Genomic DNA, 25,260 nt, shown 5'->3' with positions numbered 1-25,260 from the left:
GACTTTTAACTTATATTTGTCTTTTGTTTAGGTTTCTGTCGGCTTGCGTGACGTGAGTGACGTAACTGATCTAACAGCTAATCAGGTGCGGGGATTCGCGGACACGCGCACCAGTGGTCGAGGGGGACTTTGGCTGTTTCTTGGCAGTTACAAGTTACAACGGCGTGCAATTGTGTTTATGAACGTGTTATATGTCCTCCATATGTGAGAGCAGATGGCGCTACGGGCTGGAATGAAGACACTAGTTGTGGGATTAGGAGGGTAAGTGAAGAGGAGTGTTTGCCTCCATTTACAACTCATCTGTGCGGTTGTTGACCTCCTCCTTCTGCTTGCCAAATGCTTCGATATTTGACATGTTCAAGTCATATCCAAGAAAATACTGGAATAAAGGGGAAAATGTGATAATGTCTTTTTTTCTTTGTTTTTCAAATCTAACTTTCATATAAACAGCCCACATATTCATATTTTGCATCTCGTTAAGGGGTATTACAGTTGAGTGAAGTAGAAAACAGACGAAACAGTGAGGAAAGTGGGCAGAAAATAATTAGGAATAACTGAACTAATACTGATACCACAGACATATAAAAGCACAGGACATACTCAGGGACAGCAGCAGATCGATACGACATGTGACGTGCATGTGGCAGCACTGACTGATAAGTACACCTGTACACTGGTGCAATAGAGAAGAGACCGATCTGTGTGTCTGCAGTGGAGTCCAGGGCAAAGAGACAGAACTTTATATCTCACCAACTAGTCATTGGAGCGTCAAGACTTTCTTAAATGTTATCATACAATGCATACAGAGTCAACAAAGTGACTTCATTGCAACATACAGTATATACAATAATATACATACTGTCTATATAATACTGTTTTTACACTAAGAGAAAAAATGTATTAAAGTTAAAAAACTGCAAGTAAATAGATTATTAAATATTGATATTCCACATATTCTTATTCTCGAATGGTATGAAAGATAAATTATGGTTGTGCAAAGCTGATAGGTCAGTGATCGAGTCTTTCAAGGGGATCAGGTATGGGTGTTGTGATATCAGTTATTGGTTCTCAAAATGTGGTATCTGTACCACTGGTGCTACTTGAAGCGCCACCTTGTGGTCCACGAGAAGACTGCAGACAATAAAACAATAAGCTGAGTCATCAAACATACTTAGCAACTCATCCTACGTGTGCAGTTTGAAGTTAGAGAACCACTTATATACTTAACATAAACACTTTGAATCAAACTTTATAATTTAGGTAAGCAGGCTAATTTTTCTTGGTTCCTATTTGTATTTGTTTTCAGGTTGACCAATGGAGGGAAGTCTACACTTTCACACAGTCTGCACCAACAGATACCCAACAGCTGCATCATTGCACAGGATTATTTCTTTAAGGTACACAGCTCATATCACATGTGTTTTATTTTATTGTAGTAGTTTACTTGCACATTGATAACATTTCTGTAAATGTTATCAGTTAGCCAAACAGGCTATTGTGCAGAGTCATGATGGCTATCTGAAGGCCTGAGTGATCATGCTGGATGCTCTCTTTGTCAGGAGGATTCTCTGGTGCCTGTGAACAACAACGGGTTTAAGCAGTATGACGGTAAGGACTCTTTATTTACACATTTGTTTTTAAATAAGTAAGTTTCTGTAAACTGGCTTGATGGGAAGCTAAGATGGGTGATTTGAATCTGCATATTATATTTCTGTCAGTGTGATTGTTACTATAGTTGATGAAGGTCATCATTAATTTAAGGTCATTGTAATTGTACTGTTATAGTGATTGATGCTCTCCACATGGATGTGATGATGGGCGTGGTTGACTCATGGCGAAGGGATCCAGAGCGCTTCCTAGCAGAGCAAAGCCCGAGAGCAGAGCACACAGCAGCCTCAGACAAAGAGGACGTGTTTGTGCTGATAGTGGAGGGATTCCTCATTTTCAACTACAGGTAAACAAGGGCGGCTGCATTGATGATGTCAGCTGCAGGGATCATGGCCTGTATTTAGCTCATCACGAATGATGATACAATTATGTCACACACAGAATGAACTGAATGCAAAGGAATTCCATAACTTTGGAAAGCAGCAATGCATTTTTTATTTCTTGTATCTCTTGGATTTGGTACTTGTTTCTTATAGTTAAGTATTAGAGATATTGTATGTAATGTTTCTAAATTGGTCTGTTTTACCCTTTAACAGGCCTCTGATTGAGCTAATGGACAAAAGATATTTCATTGAAATCCCTTATGATGCCTGCAAGCAGAGACGAAGGTGGGGATGCATTTCACTTTGAGTTTTTCACCTCATTTTAATGGACGAACAATGAACAATGATAAACAGAAGAGTTTGTGTATTTGTTTCGTCTTTAACTGACAGCTCTAGAGTGTACACGCCTCCTGACCCACCAGGCTACTTTGACGGACATGTGTGGCCAATGTACCTAAAGAACCGCCAGGAGATGGAGAACATGGTGTCAGACATCGGTGAGCATGAACGCCTTCTGTGCCTTAGTCAGGTGAAGAAATTGATGACAATGATCAATGTTATCTTCATAACTGTGATTACACGCTGTGGGGGTTGTGATTTTAAAGTTGCTGATCGTATAAAGAGAGCAATAATAATGATACTGTTAATGCTGTTGCAAGAGTAAAAGCATCAAATAACAAAATTAAATGCTGTTATTTGTTGAATCTGTGTTTCCCAGTGTTTTTAGATGGACTAAAGTCAAAGGAGGAGCTGCTGGCTGCTGTCTATGCAGATGTTAGTCAGGAAATAAAGACACTCAAAGGTAAGACGCTGGAAACATTTCAGCCTTATGTCATTGTGATTAAGACAAATTCAGACCAAAGTTACAAGTCACAAAACCACACTGTCATTTATCCAGAATGTCATTCCGGTGTCGACACAAACATTACACAACACAAAGACGCTCTTTTTATAACAACATATTTTCCTTTTCCTATTTTGTCATCTTTTGAAGATGAAGACTGCTGATCCCACAGAAGTGGAAGCCAGGGAAGTGAAGAAGGGTCACATCATTTCTGAGAAATCAGAAATGATGTGACCTTTGTTTAAATGTTCAAATGTTCAAATGTTCAAATGTTCCTCTTTCTTCAGCTGCATACGTTCACATATGATTTGTGAAATCTGTGCTCTGAACATACGGAAGCTGTTTTCTGTTGAACAGTGCTATGAACTCATTTTATTGCACTAGTATTAATTGCTTCATGCTTTAACTACCTAATATGTGAAAGTGTATTCACATATTAAAGTAAATTTAAGACGTTATATAAACACACGTGTCATACATCAACATAAATCTCTGTGTGTCAGTGCCTCTTTCTTTTCTTCTCTACTCATGCTGGTTGCTGCGTTCTGAAAAGCAAAAGTTTTAATTTTTCTGTATTTTTATTTATATTCCTAACCAATTTGCTATGATTGGCTGTAGACATTGAGTGGGCGTGGCTAATACATCAAAAGTGCAGGTTTTCACTGAATTAATTAGTTTACTGATGGACTAGTGGCATAAAGAATCATGGACTCAGCGTGTTAGAATCTAAGGTTTATATGTTATAATTTAATCACTGATAGATTCTGAATTCGAGGGCTACTCGGCCTTGATGGAGGTCAAATATTGAACGATCAGATAGTTCAGTCCTGTGTTGTTGTCATGTAGACAGATACTCCTATGTCAGAGGCTCCTTCCTCTGCTGGACGAACCGGTTTGGCTGCTGTGAACCCATCTGACTGCATTTCCCTTCAGAATTACAAACGCTCAAACCACAAAGGACCCTTGAGACTATGATGCAAACGGTGGAAGATTTGACCAAAAGTCCGCGCAAGTCACCGGAAATCAGCGGATTTGTGGATCCGTCATGCGTATGGATAGACCACGATCACCTCATGTCAATCTGGGCTTTCCTCACTTCCCTGTCCTGCAAGTTTCTCCGCATATATAAACCCGTCCGTCACACTAACGCGAGAGCTTCATTACTCGCCGGGGATTGAACAGAAAACACGATCAACATGGGATCTGCTGCATTTTTGTGTTTGTTGGTTGTTGTCTGTTGTTGTTGTTGGAGCGACGCGTCACCGACTAAAGCCAGAGGAGAAGCTGTGAACGAGCGACCAATCATCGGTAAATCCAAATGCTCATTAGGCCACATTTGGTTCCATTCAAGAAGATGAACATGAAGGGAAAATGTCTTCTGCTTCTAAAACCAGATGGTGAACTTGTTGTTTTTTGTTTTGTTCTGTAGGAATTCTGACTCAGATAATTTCAGATAAACCCATGAAACCATTTGGATCGACCTACATACCTGCTTCCTATGTGAAGTACATCGAGTCTGGAGGGAGCAGAGTGATGCCTGTGCGGTAGGTTGGATGTGATGAAGATGCACAGAGACTGAAGGTTTCACACACTGCACAAGCTGATTAACACACTTTTAGTCTTCAAAGGAAAACACCATTTCAATATATCCTCTTTTTACAAATCCATTCTGTTCATTTTGTGGAGGAAGTTGAGTTTTTGTACCTTTTTTTTAAGAGTTACAGGAAGTTTTAAGAACATTGTGTCAACATGTATTATTGTTGTTTATTTGTTTGGTTGTTTTCTCTCAGGCTGACTCTTACAAATGCTGAGTATGCAAACATCTTCAGATCCATAAATGGGTGAGCTCTGCAACTGTAACGTCACACAAAACAATGTGACGCACAATACATGACGCACAACCTGTAAATGTAATAGTTTACATGCCAACCAAGTTCGATTTTAAATGTATTCTGTCCTCTCTGTGCGGTGTTTGTGTTTGTTCAGCCTCCTCCTCATCGGTGGCGCGGTGGATTTGGAGACATCAGACTTTGCTAGGGTGGCGAACATCTTCTACAGACTGGCCTTAAAGGTCAGTACAGCACAATGTGATTCATGTTTAGGTTTCTTTTCTTTCTATTGCAAGTACATTCCTCTTATCACAAACACCTTCTTTCTTTCCGTGTGTGTGTTTCAGGCCAATGAAGGGGGCGACTACTTCCCTATCTGGGGCACGTGCATGGGCATGCAGCTCCTGACTGTGATGGTAGCTGGTCAGAATCTGCTGACCAGCACCCCGGCACAGAACATCGCAATGCCCCTGAACCTCACTGCAGGTAACAGCTTCATGCCTCACTGTCTTTGTGTTGATATCTACCGTGTTTTCTTATATCTCACAGTGTCACTTAACATTTGATCAGTCAATCAAAGTGGATTCACATATTCATTTCCGTTCCTTCTGGGATTTTCTTCTGTTAAATGCATGTGCTACATTTTACCACTTGGTGACAGTAGAAGCAAGTCATAAAAAAGCAAGCGAGTCCCACCAACATCATTTCTACGCGGAAACCTTCAATCATTAATCATATACATCTGTTCAATCTTCAATGGTAGCATCGTCATCTAAAACTGTTATGATCCAAACATCTTGGATAGTGAAACTTTCCAATGTTCATTGTTCTGATTGATTTGGAGGCGTCTGCACACTGAAAGTACAGATTTTACTCACCGTGCTTTAACTCAGTTAGACCATCATGAGAGAGTCTGGAGTAGGTTGATCTCCCTTAAAGCTCATTCAGTGAATCCAGGAAATGGAGACTTTTGCATTCAGTCACTAGACTGTCACGTGTGTGTGTCTGATAGTGATACTCATATGTGTCTGTGTCAAAATATGGTTTGCATGATCAGACTTCTCTTCCCACAGGAGCTGTTTCTAGTCGGATGTTCGGGGGTTTCCCATCTGAGGTCATGACTGCTTTGACCCAAGAACCACTTACAGGCAATTTTCACCACTATGGGGTCCAAGTGGAGGTAAGTCCCTGTATCACTGTGTTTCACTTCCCCTGCAGAGGTTTCCTCCTGTTGTGCTTTAGACAATAGACGAAAACTAAACAGGGCTTCACTGAAACAAACAGCGGAGACATATATGTGTATGCATCAGGGCTCTAATATTGATAAATCCTAAAATTTCCTTATAGACGTTCCTGCAAAATGAGTATCTGAAGAGTTTCTACACCATCCTGTCTACAAACATTGCTGAGAATGGAGTACATTTCGTCTCAACCATTGAAGGTTACAAAGAGATTTGAATGAACTTGTTTTCAGGGAGAAATTCTTTTTAAAACTGAATATCTGCTAACAGAGTTGCACATGTACTGTATTTCCTCCGAGGCAGGCAGGACATACCCCTTCTACGGAGTCCAGTGGCACCCAGAGGTGAATCGCTTTCAGTGGGACAGCAAACTTCACTTCCCTCACTCCCGACACGCTGTCCAAGTGTCTTCACTGCTGGCTGATTTCTTTGGCAATGAAGGTAAACTGGTCAATAAACACATGAGGATGTTATTATTATTATTCAGTCTAATTATAGACCAAACATCCTCAAAATAATAGAGTCTTTGCTGTTTGACCGGTTTTCCCCATGGCAACATGAGTCAAGAGTCGATTGACAAGTTCTGAGCTTGACACATAAGGAAGTAATGTGCTTGTTGGCTGCTTCTTTACACACCTGATTTGCAGATTCACACCTAAACATGAATATGGTTTTTAGCAGGAATCTGTTTTACCTCAGTTGATGATGTGACATCAGCTGTGGAGAATTGCTTTGGACAGCTTAGGAAAGCGTGTCAAGTTAGATGTTTCCATGTTCAGGCTCAGAACTTATCAACCATTCCAACCAAACAATTCTATTCAGTTTGCTTCTTTTGTCCTCATCTATGCTCCTCCTCTGCTTTGTTTAGGAAGGAAAAGTTTACATCACTTTGACAATCCTGAGAAAGAGGCCTCAGCGCTGATTTACAACTACACGCCAATGTACGCTGGAAACTTCACAGGATATGAGCAGATCTATTTTTTCTGAGTTCTTCCAGACGCTCTTTGCATGAAGCTGCAGTCTGAGCTCAGAGAAGCACATCTGTTGTTTTTAACAAAGGCCTCGAACAACGGTTGATCTTAACCATGTGTGTGATTACTCAGAGAGCATATTTGTGACGTTGTGTCAACACTGAGAAGCTGTTTCTGCTCCAGTTTCTGTATTGTATTACACTTGCATACACTGTTACTGTACATGGTATTGATATTATTATTTAATATGAATAAATGTAGTTTGTTGTACTTCTCTCTCTGGTGGTTTGTTGTGCTTTATGTTGAACATATATATGGAGTTTCTCACTGATAGTCTCATCTGTGACCTATTCACTTCAAATGGCAAATGCCTGAACGACGTCTCTATGCTGCCTGAACTGACACAGTTCTGGTTTTGTTGTTGTGGAAATTGATTGACAGATATGATGCGTTTCAGTACCTCTGCCAAAGAGACGGTGTTCTTAGTCATTTGTCATACAATCAAAATGCTTGTGTGTAAAACATCTGAACCAAACTGGACAAAACTTAAATCTTTGTTTATTGATATCCCGCGTGGTTTTGTTATAATTGTTTTGTTGTAGTTTGTCATGAGATAACTGAGAGACAAAAGTAAGGAATGTCACTCTACTCTTTGGGTGTAAAAAGCACTATTTTCTTTGTTTACCTTGATGATGATCAAAATCACGACTGTCTTACTTTACAGGCCGTGCTTGTGTGTGTGTGTCTGTGGGGGGTGGGGTCGTTTTGTCACTTGAACAATCATCCCTCATGTGCATAAATAAACAGCAGCAGAAATACATGCAGTCCGTCATCGCAGCGGGGCTCTGAACTGATTGGCTCTCCCGGCTGTCAGTCACGGTGCGGGGGGGCGGGGCCAGTCAGATCCAGCCACTGCTCCACTTCTCGTCTTTGCACAGATGCTGCTGCTGGGTCACTGCTATTCCGTCTAACTGAGCGAGGAGGCGGAGGGAGACACACACAGACACACACGCATACACACCGCCGCTTCTCTAAGGATGATCCTGCTGGCGTGACGCGGCTTCAGCTCTCGACCTTTTTTGTTTTATTGTATTGTTTTTGTTTTTGTTGTTGTTGTTATTGCCTCCCGCAGCCTCACGCTGACAGCTAAACGTCACTGGCTTTACTTGTGCACTTTCCTGCCTGCGGTCATCGTCCCTGCGTCCGTCCGTCCGTCCTCCCGTCCTTCCGTCCCTCCGTGCAGACCGCCGCGGCGTGTTGGTAAACAGGATTCGGATCCCGGCGGTGAGGACCCCCTGTGGCGCATTGATGCACCCGTTTCAGTGGTGTAACGGTGAGAGCCCGTTTCTATTCCGCCTGTCAGGCCTCCTGCATGCGAGCAACAGCCTGTTTATACAACAGCGATGCTGAGAAAGAGCGTTTGCTGCAGCTAATACTAAAGGTCCTAAAAGTTGAAGGCTCTCAAGCTGTGGTACGAGGACCACTGGTGGTACATAAGGCTCCCCCTGGTGGTCCTCAAGATGACTGACGAAATTTCTGCAGAGAATCAAAACAATTTGGACTTTAACTGTGCCAATTTCCTAACTCGACTAAAGAAATACTGTAAAGATTGATTATTGACCTTAAGAACGACATGTTATTTAGTTGGACATTGCCTCACTTGTTACATTTGTACACTATGTGCTGTTCTTTGATACGAGTGGTTTAGTTTGCTCTGTTGCAAAACTTTGAGGACCTCTGATTCAGTACATGAAAGGTTGAAGGCCCAGTTCATGTGTGTGTGTGTGTGTGTGTGTGTGTGTGTGTGTGTGTGTGTGTGTGTGTGTGTGTGTGTGTGTGTGTGGCTCAGCACAAACTTAATTCCGCTGTGCTGAATGTGTTTATCTGTGTGATTCCATCATTAAATATGTAGTTCCAAACGTTCTGCACCTAAATGTACTTTGTAGATATTTAAAGAGAAAGGAACTATCATTGTATCTTTAGCGTCATCAAATGGTGAGCATTGTAAACTAAAGTCTACTCTTTCCTCTTTAGCGGGTCAGTGTGTTTACGAATTGATTGATTTACTAAGCAGACTAATTGATAGATTAGAACTTAGTCGCATTCTGGTTGGGCACAGCTCCGTTCAGTCTGCTCTACATTCTGCATGCCTAGCTGCTCTAGTTCAGACGCTCTATATCCTTGGAAGTTGTTCACGCACACACTGGGCCATAACCAATTATCTCCAAAAGGCAAACGGATGAACGACGTCTGCGCCATGCTGATTGAACTGCTGTTAGTGTCACTGTACACAAAACAAATCCCTTTCATTGCAATGTGTCTGTGTGTGTGTCAGTGTGTCAGTGTCAGGGTGAAACCTGGGGAGGATGATGGATTAGTGGCCTCTCCTCTGACTGGCCTGTATGAGTGCAGCAGCCTCCGTCTCCTCAGTGGACTGTTGGTGGTGCTCAGACAAGAACAATCGCTCCCTTTGTTCGAACACAACTCCCCGGCTATTCATAGGGGAAATAGTACACACACACACGCGTACATACACACTAAAGACCCACACATAGTATCAAGGAGCAACATTCTACTTAAAAAGCAAATGCAGAGTCAGCTTGCCTCAGTTTCGGCTCTATTTGTCCGTATATCTATGATCCGTCTGTGTGTTGCCGTGTTCTCTGCCTGACACATGCAACGCTTTGTGCATACGAGGAGGTGTTATGAGCTCAACCTACTTTCTTTGTGAAAAACAGCCGTCAGCGCTGGCTTGAGTGTTTCCCTCATGTGAACCGCTGAATATTTGATGGGATGCTCCGCCTGTAGTGCGAGCAGCTGCGTCGTCTTTGTGTGAAATATAGGACAAAACCCCACCAGGCATCTGATGGGAGCCGTCAGATGAGCTGCTGCAGTCACAGCCTTTTATAGCTGCGAGGGATTCTCCTGCTCGTAGGATAACAACATTACGCCCCGGCTGACTCAAATTAACTCTCAATAACTTATTCAGGGGTCTTTGCACAAAACTTTCATCCGTTTCTGCATCTGCTAGTGTTGGTGCCATGGCAACGGGGCGCCTCCTGAGCGTGCCAATATAGGTCAGTGGTCGCACAGGGGCTCCACAAAAGGCAAAATACAACATATAGGGTTGTATAGTATGAATGCTTTCTATGCATTCGGGGACGGGAGGGAGCGGATGTGAGGGACCGTCCTTAACATGAGCAGAGATAAACACACACACACACACCCACACACACACAAAGGCTTTCATGCATATGACCCAGATTGGGAGTCAGAGTCTGCATCAGCGTCACAGGTGATCTGTGCCATCAGCTGTGCACTGGCATGAATATGCAGACATGAGTGTGACGCATGCTGCCCCCATGATCTGGGATCTGAGTCGTGAGCTATTTGCGGAGAATGAAAATGATAATGGAGAAAATGAGGCTTGTGTTTCTGTTCAAATATCATTGTCAGAACCGTCTGCGTGGTATGTACACAGTGATATGCCTGCTCGTTTGCATATCCCTGCCGGTATGTTTATCTTTGACTTTACACTCCCATTGACAGTGTTGTTGTTGGAGGTTTAGCTGGACGTCCATGTGTCCGGCCATCGATCGCTTCTTGGGGAGTGAAGTCGTTTTGTGGTGGAATTGAACACGGATCACTTTACATTCACAAAGAATGGTGAGGCGGGAAAGTATTGATCCTCTCATAGAGCTGTTTCCACTCGGAGGTGGTCAAATGTCAAATAGAAATGTCAGCGGGTTACTTTTGCAGCAGAGAGTTACTAGAATCACAGGAATCAATAAGAAAATATGACCCAAGTGTACAATATTCATCACTGTGAGATGAATCTGTAAAGGTCTGAGCGCTGTCATTTAAATAGCTCTGTGTGTGTTTCTCTGACCGAGGGGAGGCTGTGAGTGAGGCTGTCTGAATTAAGTTGTTATGATCCCTGGAACCATTTTCTGCGGTGTGTGTGTGTGTGTGTGTGTGTGTGTGTGTGTGTGTGTGTGTGTGTGTGTGTGTGTGTGTGTGTGTGTGTGTGTGTGTGTGTGTGTGTGTGTGTGTGTGTGTGTGTGTGTGATCAAAATCTGCCTGTTCCCCTTCTTAATCTAGATAAGTTCATATTGGGACACTGTGGTGAATCCAGGTCCTTCTATAGCTGCGGTTCTTATTGGGTCAGTGTGACCCAGCTCTCTCACAATGCCTCCGCTCACAGGCAGACACTGACCTCACGTCACCCACACACCCACACACACACACACACACACAAACGCCTGTCTGCTGTCTTGCGTGCCTCCTTTTCCCTCCATCCTATTGCTGTTCAAACTGCCGCTATCGCATGTTTGATGTCAGTAATCTGAGAATTCACGAGTAATTTGAATGTTCCCAAAACAAACGCACACACACACAAACACACAGGCACACACACCTCGTCACATTCTTTTAACAGCAGCCTAAAGCGTAAACACAGCCTGTATTATTTTGACGGCATGTTGGTTTCTGACCCTCCCCCACCTCCCTGGCTGTGACCTTGACTGCAGACGGCGACGCTACACAGATTATCTATTTCGCGATAAAACAAACGCACAAAGGCAAGAATGAAGAGACAAAGAGGACTGGGGGGGTTGTGCAGCTTTGATAGGGAAACCATCTGTTTCAGTCAGCCAGAGTGCACTCCACTCCTCCATGCTCCGGCTCTGTGCATGTTTCATACAGTAAACACAAAGTAAAATGGGCTTTGAGATCTCTGAGAAATTTCAGATTTTGTCTCCGGATGAAACGGATTTTTTCAGCGCCTTCATCATTGTTTGTTAAGCAAATTCGACAGCTTTCTTCATCTGTGAGTGTTTCTTTCTCCTTCATCCATATAAATGGGGTTTAAACTAGAATATCCTGTTAGTAAACAAAGAGATGAGGATGTGGAAGCTCACAGTCATGTTACTCATACATTGGTGTCGCTCTGACATGTCTTTGTCTGCCTCCTTCCTCATCCTTTGCATTGCATTTGTGTTTGTGAAGCTCCAGTGTCCGACGCAGCTGCGGACTCGACCCCCCAGCTGAACACTGGAGTCTTTTCCCCCTCAAAACACGTGTCCAAGTTTTGCATTCGGTCGTGTGTCAGGGACAGATTCAGCCTCTGTATTGTGGATTGTCGGATCTCTTTTGTGCTTTTCCTGGCCTTCCTCTTCTGGCTATGCTCTCATATCCTCCTAATGGGTCCTCGCAGTGAGTGTGTTCTAAGGGTTCCCTCTGTCTCGACGCAGGGTGCTTCTGTGGTCTGGGCCTGGTTTACTCCAACAAGTCGTGCACCATGCCTCCCATCACCTTCCAGGACCTGCCCCTCAACATTTACATGGTCATCTTCGGCACGGGCATCTTCGTCTTCATCCTGAGCCTCATCTTCTGCTGTTACTTCATCAGGTGAGGTGCAAACTGGGTAACTGAAGGGGTGTGAGTGTTTCTGATTGTTGCCATTATATGATGCTCTGTTCAGACAACGGGGACATAGACACATAACATGTATTTAAGTGTGTGTGTGTTAAAGTGTGTGTGTGTGTGTGGGGAGGAGAACCACAGTGAGACAGGGAAGAGGCCAGGGGAAAAGAGGAAGAAGGTGACCTCTCCTTCTGTTGACTGTGAACTCCCTGATGAGCTGAGGGGACGTTCGTGTGTGAAGGTCAGGATATGAGGCAACAGGAAGTAGCCTGCCACAATGTGTGAGGACAGGCATCGTCACGTCAGCGCCCGAGGGAAGCTGCTGAGAAACACTGCTCACAATAGCACTGCCTGCTGAGAGCACACACACACACACACACACACACACACACACACACACACACATGGCCAATCTTGCAGGCAGGATTTTTGGATACCTCATGTCTCCTAAAAGCCTAAAATACAAACATCAGGAGCTTTTATTGGTGGGATTTAAGTGTCTGGAAGTCTGGAACGGATATTTGATGGTGTGGTTTGCTCTTATTTGTGTAACAGAAGCGTTTCAATCACAACATACAGAGACAAAGTCAGTCACACCACACACACACACACACACACACACACACAAACGCACAAACGCAAACCAGAACCCTCTTCCTGTGAGGGGACAGTTTATTATTACTCAACTGAACATCAAAATATATATTCAGCTTGTCAAGTTATTACCAATCATGTTCCTTCATGATAAATCCTTACATTTCATTTGACAGAACATTGCTATGGCAACCAAAACCTCTGTAGGTGGCATGATCCTGCACTTTGGTATTCATTTCCTGTTTTATTTTGTATTATCTCCTGTTCTTGTTTCCTTAACTTTTACTTCCTGCCCCTTCTGTTGGCTCATTGGTTTCACCTGCGTCTGATTAGCTCTCCTTTGTTCCAAGTTCCCTTCACCTCCTGGTCCTCACTCCCTCCTCATTCAAAGTCTATTTATACTCCTTGTGTTTGGGCGCTCTCCTCCTCATGTTAGGTCGTCATGTTCCTGTGTTCCCTTGTTGCCTTGTCGTCCCCTTGGCTCTTATTTCCATGTTTCCTGGACTTCCTGTCATGTTCCTTCTTCCCTGTGTCTCCCTGGTTTCTCATTTTTGCTCCTTGTTCCCTTAATGGATTCCTGATGCTCCTCTGTTGTGTTCCTCTTCTCCACGTTGGTTCTTGATGTTTCTCCAGTGTTTTGTGAGTACTTTTGTTTTTTTTTACCTTTTGGATTATTTGTTTAGACATTTTCTTTTAGTTTTAAACCATCTATGCCCCGCCGTTCGTATCTGATTGCTTATATTTTGCGTTACCTCCCTGGACAATTGTATTCTCTATTAATTCCTGCTTTTACTTTACGTTTGGTGGCCTGCAGTTGAGTCCTCACCTTTGCCCTCCCTGTCTCCATGACAGCAGGATCTACTTCACTCCTGTCATGTGTTTGGTGACGTTGGACACTTTGTAATCAGACTGTTTTGTGTCTTTTGGACTCATTGACCACTACGGGCCTCAGAGAAGCTTGAATCCTTTCCCGTCTCTCATGAGGCGCTTGGCTATGAATCATAACAATGACTCATTTCCTTCGGCCCCATTTAAATGCTGAAGATAGTCTTGGGTAGGAGGAGTGTGATTGTGAATACATTGAGGCAGCGCTGTGATTCATCAGACGAATGCTGAGTGATCAGTGTCCCTCTATGTTGGGGGCAGGTCACCGTGTCGTTCCCCTCAGATTGGCTCTCCGTGTTTGTTTGGATATGTATTTAAAAAGTACATGCCAGAAATAAACCTCTGTCTGTCTGTGTGTCTGTCTGGATGCACTTTAAGGGACAGATGAGCTCAGGGGGACATTTTGTCACAGTGGCAGATAATGGAGACCACTTGGGAAGGAACAGGAAGTTGACTCACTATGGATCAGGATGGAAGATGTGGGCGTGCTTTATAAATCTTATCAATACACACTTTGATATGTGATATAGGTTTGACGAGGCGGCCTAGAAGCCTTTGCAAATTACGTTAAATCACTCGATGTCAGGCTGGACTCGGATATCAGGCTGTGTCGCCATAAATCTGTCCAGAAATGAGTGGAGATCCGATCCAATGCAGAGTAAACAAACCTGCATCTCCTCTTTCTATCTAATTGGGCAAAGTGAAGTTTGACTGAGGCCATCTTCACCTGAAAACAAAGTCTGTTCAGTCATAATCTGTTTTTGTAGATCCATTACAAACTAGGAGGACACTGATCAGAGCTCGTACTGCGTCTGCCAACAGCCCTTTCCCCCCGTACACACAGTGCTTGTGCTGGTGCCGGTGCCTGGTAGCACAGATTTCCATAACAATGAGCCTGGCTCTCACTGGCTGCTGTATTGGCTTCAAGTAGCTTGTCTAGTACTAAGGAACCAAATCAAACACCACCTTGATTTGTTTAAGATCGCCTTTTACAAATCCGTAGGAGGCAAAATAGGATCAGACTTGTAATCGTTCCTTCAAAAACAAAATGAGTGAAACCAGCAGAGGAGACAAACAGGCTTTAGTGGGGTTTTTTTTTTTTTTCCATTGAGGGAAATTTGGATAAATGAGAAAAATCTTCCATATCCTGTTACGAAACCGTTCCACTCAAACTAGTGTAAATGTGATCTTATAAAGGTTCAGGGCTAGAACTTTCTTTCCTTCCTTCCTTCTGCTTACCACTCGTGTCTATGGAAAGAGATGACGAGAGGCTGAACAGTCAGTGTTCATCAGGAGTGTTTTTCAGTGTCACTGGAGAATGGAGGTTTTGGAGAAATGAGCTCATATCATGTAAGATGAGAGGAGCTGAGTGAGAGCAGAGACGTTCCAGAGACGTTCATACCGGCTCTAATGCTTCGTACTGTTAGTGTTCATACTGGCGTTGTCATATATGATTCACAGCTCCATGAAAGCGTGTGAATGATCATATAGATTCTATCACGGACGCTGGACAGGATCAGACGGAAGAGAAAGAGCTGCAGAGAGCGCAGTGACAGTTTATTCCCCAATGCTATAGAAAGCGATAAGGACAAGCTGGGGATCATCTTTAATATGTCAGACTTGGCAACAGAGCGGAGACGCTTATCAGGATAGAGACATCGATTACACTCGCTCCAGTCTGTGAAAATGTAATTCTGTCAGGAGGGAGACGAGCCGCTTCTGTTACTGGAGTGATGTCGGCAGTTTAACCGGAGAGCGTTTTGTCATTTAAAAACTGTGTGTGCGTGTGGGGAAATCATTGCCATCATCTAAATGTGTTCAGCTGCATTGTTTGTCTGTCCAGTTACTAGCAGCTATGTTAGGATTTGTTACAATAGCTGAATTCAATCAACAAACAGAATCTCATAGCATCATGGCACCTTTCACCCACTTCACATGCTCCTGCAGTGCGTGTGGAACCTTACACACATGCTAAACGTGTATCCTTACATTGTTCCACACGGGAGACCGTCTGCAGCAAACAATAAACCAAATGACAGAAACAAAGCTTACTGTCATTTCCCCACTTTAAGCAGTGACTCAGTGCCACGTGATTCTCCTCAGCTTCAGAAATGACACTCGGCTTTCAGCTCCGATGCTCCCGCTGCTGCATTTTGTGACAGACTGTGATTTGCCTTTAGAGTCTAGTCTATGTTTAGTCATGTAAGCAGGAGCAGGGGTCTGAAAATAACCCACCAACAGACAAAGATTAGGATCTGCGGGCCATTGTTGTGTTGTTGGGTGGTGCAGGGATCCAGAGAGGTAACAACATGCTCATTAGACGGAGCTGTGTGTGTGCTTGTGCATTCAAATGAAGTTACTGTGTATGTGTGTGTGTCTGCCTATAGAAGCACAATAAGATAAGGTGCGTTTTGTGATAAATGTGTGTATTTGTGCACATGTGGCTTAAAATTATCACCCCATGACCGACAATGACGCACAGTCACACAGTTCCATCATTTATTCATGAGAAATCTCCAGTCCAATTACCCGTTGTTGCATTCAGTTCAGAGTGTTTATACACACACACACACACACACACACATGCTGTATCTCACACACAGACAGGCCCCCATCAGATTTAATCCCCTTTTCCTGTTAGGTGACGGTGTTAACAAGCAGTGTTTGTCACAATTGTGTCAGAAATGTCTTCAGCTCATCACCGTTAACTTTCTGCTGGATGTCTCTGGTGAAATTGTGTGACGTCATTATGATCAGGGTCTGTCTGCCATTTTGCTGAATAATGAGTGAAGCACATAATTGTGGTCGGTGAAAGAGGCTCTGCGTTCTTTTTGGGTTATTTTCGGATTTCTCAAATTTATGGGTTTAATATTTGAATAGTTCAAAAGTTGGAACAGTTCTGCGAGTTTGAGTGGCAAAACTTTAACGTCGTATTCCTTAACAGGTCTGGCGGACAGATTGGACCTCACAATACTAAAGGTCACGATCTGTGGGCTGGTTTACAGATGAGCTAAACAGATGGGACTGAATGTAGAACTTCCAGTAAAATATGTGTGTGTGTTTGTGTGTGTTCATCCACAGCAAACTGCGGCACCAAGCCCAGAGTGAGCGCTTTGGATACAGAGAGGTGAGCAAGGACGGAATAGTTTGGTTTGTTTTGCACATTTTAAGCTCTCACATTGATCAGAAACATTGATCAGACATGTTTGATGTTTCTCTTACAGGTCATTCTAAAAGGGGATCCAAAGAAGTTGAATCTTTACGGGGTAAGAGAAGGATTTAACTGCACATTTGTTCCATTTTCTGTCCATATTATCTATAGGATCAACATTCTGCTTCCTGTTCCTGCTGCAGCCACGTTAAACAAATAATGTATGACGTGTTTATCTGATGCCCCCCTGCCTGTCACCTGTCTCTCACGCTGTCCTGTCTGTCTCACACACACACAGCAGACGTGTGCGGTCTGTCTGGAGGACTTCAAAGTGAAAGATGAGCTGGGAGTGTTGCCATGCCAACACGCGTTCCATAGGAAGTGAGTGCGCTCCTTCTGTTTTCACTCCTTCAGTCTGTTTACCAGATCAATAATGTGACTCTTACAGGTTGAGGTTCGTCTGACTGCAGCTTCATGTGTGCAACGTTCATTTTAACCCTTTAAAGTCTTTATAGGATTATATGTAAAGTTATAGCACAGAGCCCAAAGAGACCAACCTGTATGGGCATATTTGTGTTATTATGTCATAGATCACAGTTATACTACTTTGATATTTGTCGCTTCAGTCAAATGTTGGAGAAACGAGGTCCAGACTGTCAATTAGAATGTTTAATTGTCAAATCGAGACTCTGTGATGCTAAATGTCCAGATTAATATAGGAGCAGTTTCTCTCTGGTGACAGCTGTGTGGGGTGGGGTGACTGTGTGGGTGCTTTGGGAGTGAGTGTGTGTCTGAGTGTGATCCCTTTGATTCCTCTAACCTCTCTGCGTCTGCTTGAACAGGTGTTTGGTGAAGTGGCTGGAGGTTCGCTGCGTCTGCCCCATGTGCAACAAACCCATAAGTGGTCCGTCTGAGCAGCATCACAGCATAGGGACTCTACTGGATGAACTGGTGTAACCTAGCAACCCCCTGCCAGGCCGGGCGGGATGCTGCCTGGCCAAACCCGACTGGTTCAAGTTAGCAACCAGGAGGAAGAGGACACAGTTTTGGTCTGAGAATACAGCAAAGCGCCAACAGATGATAGTGAGTTGGGGTAACCTAGTTACCACCCGCAGGAAGACTCTGAAGGATGCTGTTGCCTAGCAACCTTCCATGAGAAGGCGACACGACACCTTGTGGTGTCTGAGGGATTATCTTCAGCCACCCACACATCGCACCACCACTCTTCTTTCAACATCCCCCTCTCCACCTGTCCCTCCACGTCATCCCTGTGTGCCTCCAGCGAGGTTAATGGCTCCACTGAAGAGGAGGACAAACAGCTGCATGCTTCAGAGTAAAGTAGACAAATGAGAGTGGAGGCAAGACACAGTGATCCTCTCTGAGCAATTATGTCTGATGATGCCGGTGGGCGTCAGAATGAAAATATTGTCTGAGGTTGCTCAGACATAATGTGGAACACGAATACAGACAAATTAAATCTCTTCCAACCTTTCTAGCAGGAAGGTTTGAGAGCGAGCAGACGAATCAAAGGGTTCCTGCTGAAGGGGCGGCACCCTGTCAGCCGTACTGTCAGAGAGAGAGAGATAGAGAGAGAGACGCAGGCAAATCAAAATGGCTGAAGCTGGCTAAATTGTAATGAAGGAGAGGGTTCATGTGAAGGCAAACGAGTCCTACGAGCTGACGAAAGGAACCAAAATCTAGAATGAACGCAGACAAATGACATCCAAACGATTCTCGCCCCAGATCAAAGCGACAGAAAGGAAGTTTCTCAGAGTCATGACTCATCAGCAGCAGATACTAAATTATTGATATTACTTTGACTTTGCCTCCGACTGTGTGTGACCACGTGTAGCAAGTTCTGTTAACCAGTGTGTCCATGGAACCGCAGCTTTCACCCCCACTGATTCCGAGTGGAGACTTGATCCTGGTCGGTGCCTCTAACGTCTTCTACGCTCTCACATGTTTGTCGGCTTTATCGTTCAGAGATGATCGTTCTTACAGTTGTAACCTAGATGGCAAGAACCTCACACCATAACCATTTAGTTCTTTGTTTGAAACGTGTTGAAAGGTTTTCATGTATTTGCACTTTTGAACTCACAACTTTTGTCATTCCTTGGTTTGTTTGAAGATGTTTGTCGTGGGTTTGGTTGTCGTCAGGGCCGGTAAATCTATTCTAGAGTCCGTCTGAGATGCTTCTTTGTGTGAAGAGCAGCAGAAGCGCCGATCTGCAATGTCGTCTTGTGAAATCACCCGGAAGCAACTTTTCATTTCACTTGGAAACTCAGCATTTGGTTGCGTTGTTGCCAGGGTTTCTGTTCTACATTCCTTGGTTGTAGGTTTATGTGATTTATAATTGAGAAAACTTAAGCGAAACACTGCCCACATTGAGCACAAAACTCACAAAGCACACTACCCTAGACACAGCAGCACCTGCACATTACTTCAGACCAGTCACACACACACACACACAGACACTCACACAAACAAACACATGAAGCTGCTGTGTCCACGTGCCAAGAAAAGGAAATGCTGATCTATTCCGCAAGAGAAATGTTTTCTCGGATTCTGGCCACATTCCACATTTTGTAATACAACAGATGTAAATATGTTGAAATCACAATAAATCCAGTTGTCTGTTTTGCGCAGCATCGCTTGTCTGTTTGCATGATCACGTATCTGGCGCCATCATCAGGTGTAAAAGTGTATGGAACTCTGTGTTTGATTATGATATGCAGCAGATGAACACCGTGTCTATTGATTTGGAAACTGATTGAAGTCTTGTTTTTAGGCGACAGTTTAATGTTTTATGTTTCACAATTAGTCAAACGTTTGCTTGATTGCATTGCTATTAGCATTTGAAGATCTGGATTTGGGGGTCTGAATCTGGCGCATCGCCGCATCTATTCAAGCTTTGAATGTCGACTGAATCAGTTTGATCTATTTAAAGTAAAGGTTTGTCTTTTCTTTGGAACACCATGGATCTAAAATAGCCACTGTGAAAGGTTAGAACATTCTCTGTTCTGCAGAGCTAAACAAAAGAGTGAGATACTTAAAAGATACGACTGAAACCTGATTCGCTGTTTGAGCCACAGATTTGTGTGATATTTGCCTGTTTAATCATTGTTGCCTGCAGCTTTTGATCCAAATTTTAGAACATAAAGCTTCACTTCACGTTGTGCTGTGAAGAAGTATTTATTCTAAATTTACAAGTTTCAATAAGCAAATTAAAACAAGATCCATCTGTATGGTGACTCATTAGATGCTGGTGGGATCCGTCTGGTACCTTGCTGTCTCCCCACAAGATTGCAGGTGGCAGAGCATCAGATTCTGAAGGCCATTTCCTACTCCCAGAGCCTTCTAATTAGACTTAAGGGTAAAAGCGGCGCCTCTGAGGACTTGGGAGGGAAGTCACGATTAAGGCAGATGGCCTGAAAACCTTGCAGGGATGTCGGCAAACACTGGCCCCTAATAGAGAGTGAGAGAGGGAGAGAGAGAGTGAAAGAGAGAGAGAGAGAGAGAGGGAGGTGCTGGGAAAAGGTGGAGACTGAGAGGAGAGGATGGGAGAGAGGACAACATTCCGAATGCTCCTGAAGGCCACCTCAGGTTTGTAGATGTCAGCAGGCAGCAGAGAAGAGTTTGTATAACATCAACACATCTCCACCAACAGAACTGTCCTGTGAGAGTCCCAGCTGCGGGTGAGTAGAATTTCTTGTTCTTGTATTGCTTTCGCTTAATTAGTGTGGCAGCGGGTAAAGTGCATGCTGGGAGATGACAATTGTTTGTTGCAGCTTAGTTTCATCATGTGAGCATGTACGTAGATCTGATGTTCTTGTTGCGAGGAACGCTGGGATGATGAAAGCTTTGCGAGGATTTCAAACAGAGCCAAAGTGTTTCAGTGAGGCTCAATTCTCCAAACACGAGTGTACGATTCAGTGTGAGAGCAGGAATCCTCGCTTAACGCCTCATTAGCATGCATGGTACAAAGACCTGATGGTTAAAAGGATTTAAATTACTTCAGTTAATGGTGGAATACTTTCCAAGCGTCTGCATGTTATGAACACATGCACACATGCATCTGAAATCACCAACACACACACACACACACACACACACACACACACACTCTGTCAGGGTGGACCTGGAAACATAAGCAAGTCTTTCATGAGATCAGCCTCTACCTGAGCAATAAAGAGCCAACTGTGCTGTGAATAAACTCTGACGATGGCAAAAACACACACACACACACGTACACACACACATGCACACACACAGTGGAGAGACGCACAGAGACATGCTTGTTTCTGTCACTTCCCACCTTCAGCATCGTGGCATTCAGAGTGAATGTGAGGTCAGGGTGCAGACCAACAGCTGTGTGGAGCCCCAGAGTGCTGCTACTGACGGTCTGAATGGTCTCAATACTGACTGATGGGGTACAAATCAGAAGAAGAAATGATTAATAAAGTAGTAAATACTGTACGTGACTGGACAGACAGTACATTAGATCATTGTGTTGGTTGCTTGTGGTTACAAATGGTGACAAACAGTAACCACAGGCAACCAAATGTAACTGTTTGAGATACAAAATGCTGTTTCTTTGATTATGTGTCGAGGTGTTTGTGATGTTTGTGGACTAAAATTGAATTTCTCATTTTAAATGTTATATTTTTGTCATCATAGGTGATTTCAGTGGTGAAGATTTCTGCAGCAATGTGAGACAAACCCATGGGTCCCTCATCTAAAGGACATTTGAGACACTTGTGGATGTGACTGAGGATTAGATATGGATCACATGAACAAGCAGGACCAACTTTACTTTCAAACCTATATTTTGTAAGTTATGGGATCAGATCCAGAATGGGTCACCTATCCATTTGTGGGTGCATCTCCACGTGACAGAAGCACAATAATGTTTTGATGATCTCTGAGTTTTTAAGAAGCCGTGAGTCCAGAAGAAAATATGTTCAAACGGTGGCTGCTGGCCATGGTGGCCCGCGTCGGCCTCATTCTGCTGGTCCTCTGCTGCTGTCTGTCTCTCCTCTACTTCTTGGCCTGTAAACCAGCCTCTCGCACCAGCCGGCACGCCCTGCTGTGGTCTGGAGGGGTCACCAGTAAGGAGGGATACATGGCCTTACTGCAGGAGAGGGAGGACACTCACAGACATTACATCAACAGCCTGACCAAGCAGATAGCACAGCTGAAGGAGGCTCTCCAGGAGAGGACGCAGCAGCTCCAACAGTCTCTAGGAAAGGCCAAGGACAAAGGGGTTCTGCCTCTGGGCCTGGACAGTCTGCACAAATCCCCAGCAGAGACAGACCTCAAGGTTGGACAACAGATTAAACACAAAGAAACATATACATTTGGAGTAAAGAATGTACGGTCGCCATGTCGTCCTTAATGGCAGTTCCCATATATGAAGTAGAACTCCTGACGTAGCAGTGACGTTATATTATCTCCTGCAGGAATTCTTCCGCTCCCAGCTGAGCAAGGCTGAGGTGAACTCGGGTGCAAAGCTGCCCAGTGAATATGCAGTGATTCCTTTTGACACCTTCACTCTGCGCAGGTGAGTCGGACAGAAGGATTGATGATGATTCTTTTTTAATAGAATATTTTGCCTTTGCTCGCCTAAAATAATCTGTAAAAACAGAATCAGGCTAACAGATAACAAAGACGTAAACAAAGGGGCGGAGGCCCGCCAGGTGAGAGACCCTACAGAGTGGATGCTTGTTTTGTTGGTCAGGGTGTACCAGCTAGAGACGGGACTTACCAAACACCCGGAGGAGAGACCAGCGAGGAAGGACCGCAGAGATGAGCTGATAGGAACCCTGGAGACGGCTTTGCACGTCCTCAACGGACCTCACCAGCACCACGACAACACGAGGAGGAAGCGCACCTTCTCCCCGGCAGACTTCCTAGAGGGTGAGGGGGATGAACAAATACTGAGTGCAGGCCACCTCATGTCAGCCCTTTGACCTCTGTGACCTTCTCCATTTCCTGCCACAGGGCTGACTCGGACAGAGAGGGACAGAGGGACGGCGTACGAGCTAACGTTTAAAGGTGACGGCCCTCGGGACTTCACACAGCTGGTGTTCTTCCGCCCCTTTGGCCCCATGGTGAAGGTGAAAAACGAGAGAGTGGACACACGCAGCATGCTCATCAACATCATCGTGCCTCTGTCCAGGAGGGCCGACGCCTTCCAACACTTCATCAGCAACTTCAGGTAACACTGACACAAGCTCTAACAGTGATGATCCACTTCAAATGTGCGTCTTCATCAGCGAGTAACGCCTCCCTCTGTGTTTGTGCACCTAAGGGAAGTTTGCATCCACCAGGACGGCAGGGTTCATCTCACTGTGGTCTACTTTGGTCGAGATGAGATAGACCAGGTGAAGGCCATGCTGGATCAGACAACCAGGTAAATGACATTGACAGTTATGGACCCCCACACTAAAACTCTGATCGGGCTTCATCAATGATGTATCAACATTTGTGTTGTCAGGTAAAGGAAAGTATTTGTATCTCTTTAAGCACTATATTCTAATCTGAAAGACAATTCCAATTGAAAGTTATGCTGCGTTCAAGTTCTCAAGTGTTTCAGAAAAAAAAAAAGACATCAAAGTAAAGTCCACAGTAAATCATCATCATCATCAACATCTTCATCCCTCCATCAGGGAGACCAGGTTCAGAAGCTTCACACTGATCCAGCTGAATGAGGAGTTTTCCAGGGGGCGTGGCTTAGAGATTGGCGCCCGGGCTTGGAGGCGGAGCCAGAATGTTTTGCTCTTCTTCTGCGATGTCGACATCCACTTCACTGCAGACTTCCTGACATCCTGTCGCCTGAACGCAGAGCCTGGTGAGAGAGAGGAACTGCACAGTGTTTCCTCTCTGATCTCTCCCACGCATGTTCTTCACTCTGTACTGTGAGAAAGACTGTAACTGTAATGGGTGGACTTGTTTTGGTGTGTAGGTAAGAAAGTGTACTATCCTGTGCTCTTCAGCCAGTACAACCCGTCTGTGGTCTACAGTAATCGGACACATCCTCCCTCTGGTCAGGAGCTGCTGGTAGGTTAGAACGTATAAACGTTTACAGTCAAATATGACACAATGATGATGATGAGACTTAATTGTCTGGACCTTGTTGTCCACAGGTCACAACCAAGGAATCGGGCTTCTGGAGAGACTTTGGCTTTGGCATGACGTGCCAGTATCGATCTGATTTCATCAACATAGGTAAAGCCAATGCAAGCACACACACACACACATACACACACACACACACACACACACACACACACACACACACACACACACACACACACACACACACACACACACACACACACACACACACACACACACACACACACTTTAATGTTCAACAAATGTGTCTTTCTACCCACAACTGATATGGAATGAGTTACCAAATCGAAATCGATCTGCCGAGTCCCTCGCTGTCTTCACAAAACATTTAAGAACCAACTCCTTCCGGACCACCTAATGTCTACAAACCACCTCTATCTATCTATACCTCCTCCAGGCTCTGCCTCTTGTCACCTAGATCCTGTTGTTTTACTAGAACTTTTGATCTCTCCAGACTAGACCTTTGCTTGTGTTGTATTCAAATCTCCTATGTATGTCGCTTTGGATTAAAGCATCTTCCAAATGACTAAATGTAGATATAAATGTTGTTGACAGGTGGTTTCGACCGCAGCATCAAAGGCTGGGGGCTGGAGGACGTGCACCTGTACAGGAAGTACCTCCACAGTAAGCTGATGGTGATCCGTGCTCCTTCTCGTGGGCTTTTCCACTTGTGGCATGAGAAGCACTGTGCGGATGAGCTCCCCCCGGACAAGTACAAGATGTGCATGCAGACCAAAGCCATGAGCGAAGCCTCACACGGCCACCTGGGGGAGCTCTTCTTCAAAAAAGACATTGAGGCCCATATGAACTCTTAGACTCAGGGGAGCAGAGGAACCTTAGGAGAAATTAGCTCCATCAGCTCCTTTGTTCTAGTTTTGAGGATAATTTATGTTTACTTGTATTAACTTATTGTATGTCCCAGAACAGTGTATTTAGGGATTGTAAGAAAAAGAAAATATGACTCAGTCAGTCCTCTGTGGAGGCACATCACACACACATTCTTTATTGGATTAAACAATTTTTATTATTATTATTATTTGAAAATGCATTTGTTGTTTGGATGCTCCTCATTTTCTGTCTCCCTCCTGATAAATAAAGGTTCAATAATATTGGCTGAAGCTGATTTATCTGGCAAGGCTCTAAAAAATGTGTGCGTGAGAGAGAGTGGTTTAAAGTGTGCGAGTGTGTGTGGC

General features: G+C 44.2%; 4 protein-coding genes across 5 annotated transcripts; all 4 read left to right on the top strand.

Moving 5' to 3' along the window:
* Positions 1-91: 91 nt before the first annotated feature.
* nmrk1 (nicotinamide riboside kinase 1) lies at positions 92-2,999 on the top strand. The gene is made up of 7 exons (XM_076149360.1): positions 92-261; positions 1,307-1,397; positions 1,560-1,608; positions 1,786-1,954; positions 2,205-2,276; positions 2,382-2,488; positions 2,710-2,999. The coding sequence occupies exons 1-7, from the start codon at positions 215-217 to the stop codon at positions 2,997-2,999; spliced, it is 825 nt and encodes a 274-aa protein (XP_076005475.1). The 5' UTR covers positions 92-214.
* A 730-nt stretch (positions 3,000-3,729) lies between these two features.
* Positions 3,730-7,146, top strand: LOC143000159 (gamma-glutamyl hydrolase). Its single transcript, XM_076149383.1, has 9 exons — positions 3,730-4,143; positions 4,265-4,379; positions 4,626-4,676; positions 4,822-4,906; positions 5,012-5,150; positions 5,738-5,844; positions 6,012-6,105; positions 6,209-6,346; positions 6,774-7,146. Exons 1-9 carry the CDS (start codon positions 4,032-4,034, stop codon positions 6,890-6,892), a joined length of 960 nt encoding a protein of 319 aa, XP_076005498.1. The 5' UTR covers positions 3,730-4,031; the 3' UTR covers positions 6,893-7,146.
* A 656-nt stretch (positions 7,147-7,802) lies between these two features.
* On the top strand, positions 7,803-19,572 carry rnf122 (ring finger protein 122). 2 transcript variants are annotated; one of them, XM_076149385.1, is made up of 6 exons: positions 7,803-8,209; positions 12,129-12,285; positions 16,861-16,906; positions 17,004-17,045; positions 17,232-17,311; positions 17,773-19,572. In XM_076149385.1, exons 1-6 carry the CDS (start codon positions 8,185-8,187, stop codon positions 17,885-17,887), a joined length of 465 nt encoding a protein of 154 aa, XP_076005500.1. In that variant the 5' UTR covers positions 7,803-8,184; the 3' UTR covers positions 17,888-19,572. The 2 variants fall into 2 exon arrangements, with proteins under 2 accessions (XP_076005500.1, XP_076005499.1); XM_076149384.1 differs by having other exon boundaries at positions 17,229-17,311.
* Positions 19,573-20,516: 944 nt separating this feature from the next.
* On the top strand, positions 20,517-25,147 carry LOC143000262 (chondroitin sulfate N-acetylgalactosaminyltransferase 1-like). Its single transcript, XM_076149514.1, has 10 exons — positions 20,517-20,625; positions 21,608-22,250; positions 22,390-22,490; positions 22,668-22,846; positions 22,931-23,147; positions 23,241-23,342; positions 23,599-23,780; positions 23,895-23,989; positions 24,076-24,157; positions 24,623-25,147. Exons 2-10 carry the CDS (start codon positions 21,888-21,890, stop codon positions 24,880-24,882), a joined length of 1,581 nt encoding a protein of 526 aa, XP_076005629.1. The 5' UTR covers positions 20,517-20,625; positions 21,608-21,887; the 3' UTR covers positions 24,883-25,147.
* Positions 25,148-25,260: the final 113 nt, after the last annotated feature.

Source organism: Genypterus blacodes, unplaced genomic scaffold, assembly GCF_046128005.1.
Source record: "Genypterus blacodes isolate CSIRO-AG114 ecotype Tasmania unplaced genomic scaffold, CSIRO-AGI_Gbla_v1 ptg000045l_1, whole genome shotgun sequence".
Classification (NCBI taxonomy): Eukaryota; Metazoa; Chordata; class Actinopteri; order Ophidiiformes; family Ophidiidae; genus Genypterus; species Genypterus blacodes.
The sequence above is the reverse complement of the archived record's forward strand: the minus strand, read 5'-3'. Positions and strand labels throughout refer to the sequence as shown.